General features: G+C 32.8%; 1 protein-coding gene across 3 annotated transcripts in view; it reads left to right on the forward strand.

The window, feature by feature from the left end:
* The window catches only part of LOC149131235 (uncharacterized), a 214,205-nt gene that overhangs the window by 141,462 nt on the left and 60,243 nt on the right, over positions 1-12,500 (forward strand). Inside the window, exons 1-2 of one of the 3 annotated variants that reach the window (XM_089341444.1) lie at positions 3,320-3,612; positions 7,706-9,306. In XM_089341444.1, coding sequence (XP_089197570.1) covers positions 7,834-9,048 — 1,215 coding nt within the window. In that variant the 5' untranslated portion in view covers positions 3,320-3,612; positions 7,706-7,833 and the 3' untranslated portion in view covers positions 9,049-9,306. Of the gene's footprint in view, positions 1-3,319; positions 3,613-7,705; positions 9,307-12,500 lie in introns of those variants that run through there. The other 2 variants (XM_089341443.1, XM_089341442.1) reach the window with 2 other exon arrangements.

Here is a 12,500-nt window from a genome sequence, read left to right on the forward strand (position 1 = left end):
GATGATATTCGAATTAGCGTGGTAGTAAGCACAATGACATCACACAAGATCAGTAGTTAAACGGGATGGGTATGTCACGAGTAACATCAAAGGAATTGAGATGATAAGAAGAAAAAATGAGTTAGAAAACATGAAAGAGAAAGGTAGATAGAACAAATACAAGAAGTGGGTCATGAAAAATAGGAAGATGGACGAAAATCAGAAGAGATAAATAAAGACGTGTAATTAAAGGAACTGATTAATTTCTCGTTAAACGGAATAAAGCAGCAGATCAAACCCTAATCAAAATATCGTAATGCAATAATAATATAGAACAGGATTATATTAAAAATAGTAAGTATTAAGAACAAAAAATTAATTATTAATATTTTTAAAGGAACCAGTAAATAGTTATGGGAGAATATACAAATAATAACAACAGACGAGGACAGGTGGTGTAAATAACAAAAGTATATATTAGTATGACGCTCGGGAATACGGAAAGTCTTTGACGTTTCGAGCTACGCTCTTCAACAGAAAGAATACGGAGACAAGGAGAAATAGTTATACCGGAATATGAAGAATTGGTAGTGGAAAACCATAAGATTCTTTTCTACTCTAGGCACAAGACCCGAAATTTTGGGAGAGGGGGGGGCAGTCGATTAGATCGACCCCAGTACGCAACTGGTACTTAATTTATCGACCCCCGAAAGGATGAAAGGCAAAGTCGACCTCGGCGGAATTTGAACTCAGAAACGTAAAGATAGACGAAATACTGCAAAGCATTTCGCCCGGCGCGCTAACGATTCTGCCAGCTCGCCGCCTGTAACAAGATAATGTTGTTGTTGTTGTTGGCACTCCGTCGCTTACGACGTCGAGGGTTCCAGTTGATCCGATCAACGGAACAGCCTGCTCGTGAAATTAACGTGCAAGTGGCTGAGCACTCCACAGACACGTGTACCCTTAACATAGTTCTCGGGGATATTCAGCGTGACACAGTGTGACAAGGCTGACCCTTTGAATTACAGGCACAACAGAAACAGGAAGTAAGAGAAAGTTGTGGTGAAAGAGCACAGCAGGGTTCGCCACCACTCCCTGCCGGAGCCTCGTAGAGCTTTAGGTGTTTTCGCTCAATAAACACTCACAACGCCCGGTCTGGGAATCGAAACCGTGATCCTATGACCGCAAGTCCGCTGCCCTAACCACTGGGCCATTGCGCCTCCAACAAGATAATATTGAGCAATTAAAACACTAGAAAGTAGTTAATATTATTATAAAGGATAAAATAGGGATCTTTTTTAAAACGGGGGCCACATTTTTCATTAATGTTTTACGTAGTGTTTTTGGTACGGAAAGACTTTCAAACTTCGTATACTTATCTATTTTGTGTTATAGAACAGAAAAATATTTTTGCATTCGAATTTATTTCATGTAAAAAATTGTCTTATTTCGATAATTTCAACTAATCACTGACAAGTATTCAGTTGTTTACATTCACTCCTTTGGCTGATTAAGCCATAGCTTCGTTTTATTTGCTTTTTTCATTTTAAATTTGCTTTTTTCATTTTAAATTTGCTTTTTTCATTTTCTTTTTTTCTTCTTCGTTTTATTTGCTTTTTTCTTTTTAAATTTGCTGTTTTACCCTAACCCTAACCCTATCACCGATAGAATTGTTTCAGAATCGTTTGTTTATGTAGTCGGCACTTAATGTATATCGGCTGAATGGACGTCAGTGATTGGTTGAAATTACAGAAATACGACAACTTTAACATGGAATAACTTAGGGATTTTTTTTTTAGAGAAGACTAAGAGAAAAAAATGTTTTATATGACACATTCTACCAGTGTTCCAAGTTTCAAAGTGTTTCGTTAATGAAAAATGTGGCCCCGTTTTAAAAAAGATCCTAAAATAGGGATAGGACAATAAATATGGAAAGAAATCTGAGAGGAACGGCAATAACAGTAACAAATGAAGTTCAATCAATAGAAATGCATATGCAGTTATTGTTAATATTGATTACAGAATGTTAAATGATTTTTATAAAACATTTGTTGTTGAAACGATCGTAACGGGTAATAAATATGATACTAACATCTTCATTCTTTTATTCATTATACGTTATGCTTTGCAGTTGATGTAAATCTAGATTTTCGGTTTATGTGGAAAATTTTCTTTTATCGTCCATACATTTTTTGTTAATCAGGATTCGTATAAGTGCCAAAATAATTACCTGGATTTCACACACCCCTCTTCACATATGATATGCGTATAAATCTGTATGTATGTATTGTGTATGTATGTGTGTGTGTATTTTAGAAGTGGAAAAGCCAATAGAAATATGTACGAATATGTATACATATACATGTACATGCGTTCATACTGTACCTATATCTGAAAATAAACTCAGATATTTTATAACAGAGCGGCTAAAACACAGAGAAACCGTTTTACTGGTTTTATTCAGTCTACAGTACTATTTATCAGACTCGGTAGAACATCCGACAAACCATCTACCTCATTTTATTATGATCGTTTGTGTTATGAGATCAAATTCCACTTTGCTTTTCCTTCATCCTTGGAAATGAATTAAACTGTCATGCAATCTCGGTGGATGAAACTGGCTCTTAAAGTGATGAATTGGTGGAGTGTCATGCATCATTTGTTAGGTCAACATTGCCTTTCACATTTGCAGAGTTGACAAATAAGGTACCCTCCAGGCAATGAGGATCTGTTTCTATTGAATCGGCTGCGTTATTTTTTGAGAAGGTCCCATTCAAGATGTTCTCACTCAGAGTATCCCTTTCAGACAGCAAACTCTTCTTGCAACCATACCAATATTCTACTGAAGAATTTAAACTGATGCACGTCAGACCGAGATGTGAAACTGCACAGAACAAAAATAAAGAAGAAAAAGAAACGTTTATTCTTTGATTCCTCGTTGCTATGTGTTACGAATATCAGTATGAAATTTGGATACACGAAGGCTTTTCAATAGCTTGTAATGAGATTCGAATTCACCTGATTCATTGTTACTTGACAATTCATCGGGATTCACGTGTATGCATACATGCATATGTACACACACACACACACACACGTATGTCATTATTCAGTTTATTTCAAGATTTCTTGCCAATAGAGAAAGAACCGGTTTCTAACCTGTATGTATGTATGCATGCATGTAACTGAATGCATACGTGTATGTATGGACACATACATACACACACTGTATTGATATGCTAGGAATTTAGTGAGAAAAAAACAGCTACCAATATGCAAATGAGTTTTGTCTAGACACCGCATACTAATTTACACTTTAATAAGTAGCTTTACGTTACAATTATTTTAACGTCTAGAGAAGTGGGGTGGGAGTAAGCGGATCTTGATGATATAAGTAAAAATGAAACTTGCTGATGATCATTCTAAGCAGCCGAAATGGCCCTTGCTGTGGTTAATTTCACAGCTAGACATACCGACATGTCTCTGAATATTTATTTATAGGTAATCTAGTAATCATCTGTATCAGCATTGTCAGGCTGCTTTTGGATTTACTTGTGTTCTACAACTGAAAATATGTGTGCATTCTCATCTGACTTCCTTATAATTTGTCGAATGAGAAGAAATCTTCTGCTCGTATGTATTTTATTATCTTTACACCTAAGAGATACCATCCTTCTCAACCAAGCATTATTTTTGTCTGGCTATATGTGTATTTCTGATAATCATAAACGACGTGTATAAAATTAAATTAAACAACAATTAACTTCATTACGTGACTAATTAAAGGGGACACAGATTATGTTTCTGCTTGTGCAATTAGTCTCAGTTAATATGTTTGGTTTACATTTTATAAAATGAAGATGCTTTCATGCTAAGGAGGAGGGTGGTTACAGTTGCAACTCAATTTAAAACTATTTCTGTTAAATAATTTTCTGTATTAGTGATTTATTCGGAAGTGCTTATTGTAGTGAAGTAATCTTTAGCAATATTATACTGAAGGTTTCAGAGAAAATGTAGTTGAAAAAGATAATATCTTATCAACAAATGAATTATATATGTTATAATAACGACCGAAGAAAACTAAATGTTTTATGACAAATTTATTTCGTAAACAGAAATAATTTAACAAAAGAATTTTTCTTTCAAAACAAACTGAAAAAAGCAAAATCCTTTAATCAAATGGATGTTAAAACCATGGACATGTATTTCTTGATTATGGGGCTACTATTTCTAAATGTTGACGAAGGGGAATTAAATGTTACAGGCAAAAATATTAATTAGAAGCAAACCATGGAAGAGCTTAAAATGCGAAACTTGGAATCAGATATTGAAGATATTTAGTGAGTGGTGTGATTGTAAGTGTAGTGGGTGTAATTTGTTTGGTGAAGTAGCACTATTTCTGATGGTAGCAGTAATTGGTGGTTGGTTGAGAATATAGTCATGTAGATGGTATTTCTTGTATGTTGGATGACCACTGCGAGAAGTAACGGAGTAGTGGTATAAGGGAGAGAGTTATCAAACGTGTAGAGTTTAGTGTGCAGAAAGTATATTTCGTTGGATTGCCAACTGTTTAGCATAATCACCATGAAAATATAACCGAAAAGCTGAATACCATTTAAAACAGATTTGAAATATAAGTTTGAGATATTGATGGGGGAAAAAAAAACGAAAGAAAAATTAATGACGAAAGCGGCAGGAAGAAATAATAAATTCGTAATTTTCAGATGTTAAAAACGGGAATGACTGCAACAAAAAAAAGGGGCATACCCTGCACGCACGCAAGGATAAAATAAAATTTAATTTAATAAATATATTCCCAGACGAATTCATATTTTAACAAAATTACATCAAGAGTTATTTACCCTGCTTATTTTTTTATGCATGTGTAACAAAGAAAACAGCATTAAGATTCACCCGTCCACCATTTTTGAAGACAATCAAACTAAAATTTAATGAGTTCGAACCACTTATCCAATGAGTATTTCTGCCAAATTTGGTGAAAATCCGTTCAACCGTTTTCCAGTAATTTTGCAAACACACAGACAAACACGAGCGACTACAATATCCTGCTTTCGCTTACGCGAGCAGGGTAAACGAAAAATAGAAAAACAGCCCTGATAGAAAAAACGGAATGAAGGAATGAAATATTGATTCGATATAGAAATATAAATTGTAATTTTCAGCCAATTAAAATGGGAAATTAATTTGAGTTTCGAATTAACGAATTGGCGGGAGTGACAATCGCTTTCTGACCATGCACTGCGACAAAAGCTCGGAACACCTGAGGGAACAGAAGTTTACTTTATGTAGTGATATACGTACATAGCATATGTCAGTAGACATATGCTATGTGCCAAATTCAATTCACATCTACCAAATTCAATTCACACGGTATTGGTAAACCTGAGGCTACGGCAGAAAATTTATTGAAACTTATGTACTACGGGATCGAACACAGAACCACACAGTTAGTTCTGTATTCGATGTTTGCACCCAATGAAACAATAAAAACAATAACTAACTGTTAAATATATAAACTGGGCAGTTACCAAGTTAATGAAAGTAACACCATTAATATTTACTGGTTCGATACTCGTCTCTTTGCTGATGGTAAGATGGTAAAATTAAAAAAATTTTTTTGTTAATCTAAAATGCTTCTTTTAAAATCAAGGTATATATTCTGTTTAAATACAAAAGGTCTTTGAAAGAATTAGAAAGTTCTTAGCTTTCTATTTTCATTTTCAGAAAAACAAATTTTATATTAGGTGCCGTATAACTGGATAAATTATTGAAATTTACGTTGTCAATTCCGCAAAGGTTTAATATATTGTATTTACATACTTTTAACTGAAAACATGTATGTTAAAGATATTTAATATTCTGCAAATTCATTATATACATTCTACAATATTTACATTTATTTAGATGACTTCTCTATAAATATCATTCTTAGTCAGATTTCTATTTTAATCATTATATGAGTCTTTCTGGCTGATTTGAGAGAAATTTAGATATGTTATTTGTTCATATTAAATTTTTCACATGAATAACTATGTGTGTGTGTGTGTTAGTAATATTTGGAGCTGACGATGTTAGGGGGGAAATTTTTATAATAATAGTCCTGATATTAATGCAACGTTTCGGTAAAATATCTTTACCAAAACTTCTTATGCACAAAAAGTGCTAAATTGTAAATCTCGTTGAATTATTTTTTTATTCACGATACGGAATGTTTTCGTAATTTTTGTTTCTCAAATTTCATATTTGTATATATATATACAAATATTTAAGTTAAGAGAAATATCTTATTTACTTTACAAACGATAGAATTGACTTTTGAATTTACAGACGGTTCTTGTAAAATAGCTTACCTATCCTCCTCAAAAGTAAGTGGCTTCAAGAGATGGCAGAAGCTGTATTCAATAAATCAAAGTACATTTACAACTTCAACAACTTTTTTCTACTAGTTGAAAGCTGTAGTTAATCTGTTATTTTTATTATCTTTCTCTTTCTTCTCCCTAACTTCATCTTTTGCCTTTCATCACATAATCTATTTTTGTATATGAGAATGAAATATTCATGGACATTTTTTTTTTCGGTAGCTTGCAAACAAAAAATAAACTTTAACCAAAAATAAACATAAACCTTATTTTTCCTTACGCTGCGCACATGAATTCAATAAATAAATTGAATAAACTCACTATTTTTATTTCGTTTCTCCAAATAAATTACTTGAAAATCATTCTGATCCGAAGATAGCATGGGACGGACAGAGAATCGCATATTTTATGTTACATATTTATGTTTCTTTCAAATCACATTTTATTTCATTCTTCTTATATTACAACTGGAAGACAATGTTAAACTATTATTGGATGTATCTAATTCAATTCTTACTGTTTGTAAAACTGTGATTTTAAATGATAACAGTGAAGCAAAGGCGTTTTCATAAATGCTCACTGTGGGACCCTGTCTCTCACTATAAATATCTGTACATTTCTTTCTCTATCGACAAAATATCTCTCTGGACTGGCACTCTCTCAAAGGGAACAACTATGGAATACTTCATATTTGCATAAGTGGGACTTATGTTAATATGAACTATATCATATATTTACATCCGCTTGGGAGTATCATTTATTTAAAACTCTCATTAAGTCATTAATAACACTCATTAAAATAGAAATCGATTAGACATTTTCTCTGAGATTGTATAATTATCTTCTTGAAGATTCGATAGCCTGTAAAGGATATGTAATATAGAACTTAATTGTAAGCAGTGACTACATTTACATTTGAAAGAAACCAATTGCAAACAGTTTTAATTGTAAGACACTACCTTAAGAGACAGAAAGGGAGAAGCAGAAGCAGAAATCTTGTGATAATATAATTCTACTCAAGCAAGCAATTCTATAGAATTGAATAATATTGTTGTTTTCTTTCCTCTTTCACATCTGTTTACATTTAATGTCTAAGAGTTCTGAAAATTGCCGCCAACCTCATCCAGAGCTTATCAAGAAATAATAAAATTCTTGCCGTTTCGCTGGTCGTTTCTTTGCTTTTGAGAAACAGATCAATATTTAAACAAGATCCAAGAATTTTGATAGTAAACAAGGAATTTATTGTGTCAATCCTTGATAAAGTGCTTAATTCTATTTATCTAATTTAAATCTTCTTGTTAATCTTTCGTACATTTTTTTTATTTCTTTTTTTTTTCTTTTTTCAGTTCGATTTGAGAATGAAGAAGCTGAACTTGCAAAGTTTGTAGACTTCCTTAAAACCTCATATCCAGACGAGTTCAAATCTTTTAAAGGAAAAAGTTTTGAATCAGTGTTTTCAAAGCTCAGAGAAAGTATGGCTCTGCATAAAGTATTTCCAAATACAGAAGATTCCACAAAAGTGTCAACGACAAATGGGAACTGCACATGTGACACGACCGCCACCACGCAGCGTCACACGGAACGGCGCCATTTACATAACTCAAATGATCACGTGACGCTTATCAGTGCCTTTAAGAATGATGGGACTGCAAACAACCTAGCAGTTTCAAGAACTACAACGCCCTCTACGGGCAAAAAGCAAAACCTCACACATCAAAAATACAAAGTTAATAACAATAACAAAAACACAAATAAACACAGTAAAACAAACACTAACAGTAAAGACATTAACAATAGTAGTAGTAGTCATATTTATACAAGTAGTAATAGTCATAAAAACAGTAGTAGTAGTAGTAGTAGTCATAATAATATTAATAACGCTAGTAGCGAAAGCAATAGTAGTTTTAGTATTATTAGTAACGATATCAGTGATATTGTTACTACAATTAGTAGTAGTAGTAGTGGTAGTACGACTGATAGTAACAGTGGTATTTCTATTAACAGTAGCAATACTACTATTATTATTGAAAATAGTAGCAATAGTAGTACTAATAGTAGTATTACTAGTGTTAATAGTAGTGATATTAGTAGTAGTGATAGTAATGATAATAATAATTATGATGATGATAATTTTAATTATAATATTAATAATAACATTATTAGCATAACAAAACCTTCTATGATTACAAGGGAAGCAATGAAAAGTCCACGGGACGTTACAATGAAAGAAGCACAACGACAGAAAACAGTGGAACGCAAATACAGCGACACCAGATACTATGCGAAGGGAGCAGACAACAGAACAGTAACTAAGGATTTACCCCAAAACACTAGGATCAAACCGGGTTCACCGCACATCAGTGGATACGATGATTCTAAGAAAGCGCGATTACAAACAGAAGAAAATAAACTGCATTCTGGGAATGTGTCGGAACCTCCTTTGTTTGTGTTACATATAAACAACATCAAGGAAAGTTTTTATCTGTTCGGCCATTACGTTGGCAAGGAGAATGACAGTCGGGATTACAGGAAGGAGGCTCAGTACTACGAAGATGAGTATGAACGGGTACACCACATCTCCCAGGGAATACATATAGGGAGCATTGTCATACTCTTTATTATGGTGCTTGAGGTAAGAGATATGTTCTGTTCTATATATTTTATTTTTTGTATTAATCAGTCAATTTAATCCCATGTAATCTGGATTTAAGATCTCAGCTGTGTAATAATTATATATCGTAAAGGATAATGACATCCAAAAAAATAATTAAAACAATCAAGAAAACAAACTAATTAATTTTACGCTGCAACCAAGAAGTAGAAGTCAACGCTTTGAAGTATGGTCATTCGTCGAGAAGAAAGGACTGAAAATGCGAAACATGCTGGAGAAGTTTACAGCGTAAAATTAATTATTACATTGTGTACTTAACCCATTACCTATCAGTGATCTCATATGAGATCACTTAAAAATTACAAATTTCGTAATTATCTGTCAATATTTACACATATCTAACCTTTTTGCTATATCTACTCGGTATATTTCTCTGATATTCAAATGAGGTTTGCTAATTTTTCACCCAATATCTCGCTTATTTCTATTTAAAATGTTATTTTGAAATGTTATTTTGATCATACCAGCGTGTTTCTAAGGCTGTTTTATGCTAGAAATCAAAGTTTCATAAAAAAAAAATTCCAGTTAATAGAATTATGGGAGGTAATGGGTTAATTCTTTGTGTCTGATTCTGAAATATGTTTGGTAGTTATTACAACATCACTGGCTAGCAGTAAATGAGTAACAAAAGTGACCGAGTAAAGAGGTAAAAAAAAACTTTGGTAAGTCAAGTCGACGAGTAGTTTTGCTCCCTACTATCATTTCATTTCATTTACGACTGTCGCTATTATTGTTGTTATGACCATTTCTCTACGGAAATGCAAGAAGAAATTCACAATATCTTATTTGATCGTTTTCTACTAAACAGTACAAACCCTGTTCGCTACCTGTTTAACGAATCATTATCCGTAGTTTCGCGAGTAGGTCCGAGAAACAGATAGGGATTTTGCAGGCTATCATTTCCTCTTCCCATTAAGTTATTAGGATTGCTTGCATTATCATTTGTTTCTGATGTGGGTTTTGTGATATATATATATATATATATATATATATATATATATATATATATATATACAAAGGTTGTCCACAAAGTCTTTACATGGAGTAAATAAAATTATAACATAAACAATTAAATATAAGAAATAATAATTTCTTAAAGTATGTGTTAATCCCCATGTACCAGACTTTGTGGACACCCTGTATATATATTTTTGTGTATGAATCTATCTATCTGTCTGTTTGTCCATGTCTCTGTCTATCTGTCTCTCTCTCTCTCTCTCTCTAATATATATATATAATACACAAACATACATACAAACACGCATGAATATTTTTAGTTTCAGTCAAAGCAATGCATCATATAAAAAATAATACAAATTGATGGTTTGTATTTATACCATCGAGTTGTTTAATTACTTCTTGACTTAAAAACAAAACAATTAAAACAATTATCTACATCAGACAATGCTTCATACAAACTATATTATTCTAATATATGTATATATAAGCATACATACAAACATACATATATATATATATATATACATAGACAGTCTGTCATACCGGCCATGATGAAATACCACAAGGTATAGAAAATACGTATTCGCCTTTATATATTTATATATTTAATCCTTTATATTGAACACTCAATATTTCATATATTCAATAAGACATATTCCATATATTCAATAAGACATTCAATACTCCATTTCATTGTACTATCCATCTTTTTTTATATTATATATTCCATATTCTATATCCCACATTAATTTTACAAGAATATAAATAAAAAAAACATAAAAAACAGAGAGAGTTGGAACTCTTTTAAATAAAATTACATATATATAGATATATATATATACACATATATACATATTCAGTGGGAGTCTGTCACTCTGTTTCTTTCGTCAGTTCTCATTTCTCTTCATTTGTGTTGTTGCACTTTTAAAAATACTGAGCACACATACCATATCTCCAAAATATCTGCTGCTTCCTGTCTCGCGGGAGAAAACAGTTAAAATAATTTATACAAATTGACAAGGACATTCCAGTTGATAGAATGCTAAGTTAACGATTTACAATTAGACAGTATTTTTCCTCAAATAGACATAAATAAACATCATAGTTCATTTACTCTTCCATCATAATTCTAAGTCGTTTTATAACGACACGAAGCCTAGAATAATTAAGAATTATTTCTGATTCTGCGTTTAGGAATACGTGCTAAATAAGTAAAAGGAATACATGCTAAATAATCTACCAAAAATATTTCGTGTTGTTTACTAGAAACTAACTTCCATTACATCTCCTTTGCTCTTCATTGATACCCTTTGGGTTTTGTACGTTATTAAGGAATTTATTTCCATTCCATTTCCTCCTTCAAGAATATGTCTCAATGGTTGGGAAAAATTGAAATAATTTGGTTTTGAAGAAAAGAAAAAAAAAAACAGACAGCTTTGTATCAGAAAATATGAGAATGAAAAATGAGATTTTTTTTTAATATTTGATGAAGATGAAGGGTATGACCCAATCTATGGCCTCTTGTGTCTGGTGGGAGATAAGAAAGAAATTATCTTATCTACAGACCGGTAACAAAGTTTAAATGGTTACAATACATAGAAAAGAATCTTCTGGAGGTACTATAGAGACACTTTAACTCTCTAGATGAGGAGGGGTCTTACTGAGGAGTTTCCACCAAATCTTATAAAGCCTCACCAATTCGTGGCCACGACAGAAGATACCCCTGGGAAAATATCTCTGTCTATGTACAGTTCCATTTATACTGTTTGTAATCAGTACAGCTTTTAACTTTTGTATCGGTTTGTGTTCATATCTTTTTTCCGTGTGGTTTGAGATCAGAAAAAAGTTGGTCATAAGTTAATATATTTATACATAGATACACACACACATTCAACCATTATAATGTTAATGACCGTTTATGTTGAGTAGCCTTTTGGAAGCGGTGTCCGTAGACAGCCCTCCATAGGTGCCCATAGACATCCATAGGTATAGGCTGTTTGGCAACTGCCCACTTACTGAACGGATGGCTGAAGTATCACGTATAGGTGCCGGCTGTGTATTGCGTATCGATCCTCGGAAAAAAAAATATTTCGAATATATTTGAACTCGGAACGCAAAGCGTCGTAACTAAATGTTGTTATCTTATCCGGTTAATAAATACGATTACAATTGATCAGACAAAAATTACAGCACACCGCAGGTGTGGATACCTGCGGTGTGCTGTAATTGTTTTTGACTCATGTATTGTGAACCTCTTTTGTACATGTTTTGCCTGCTGATACCTGCTGGGTGCCTGTTGTTTGCTCTTGTGTGTGCCGAACTGGTGCGAACTTGCCTTTTGGCGTCTACTGGTTTTGAGTTGTGAAACGTGCCCGAAGGAGTTGAAGAACTTTGAACTTTAGTTCTAAATGGTGTTAAATCACTTCTGTCCTTGAATTTCGACCGATAGACTACTTTATGGTACCTCATTTCTTCATTTTATTTTACTTTTTTCTATATCGACTTATATT

Source organism: Octopus bimaculoides, chromosome 24 (assembly GCF_046866305.1).
Source record: "Octopus bimaculoides isolate indiv1 chromosome 24, ASM4686630v1, whole genome shotgun sequence".
NCBI lineage: Eukaryota > Metazoa > Mollusca > Cephalopoda > Octopoda > Octopodidae > Octopus > Octopus bimaculoides.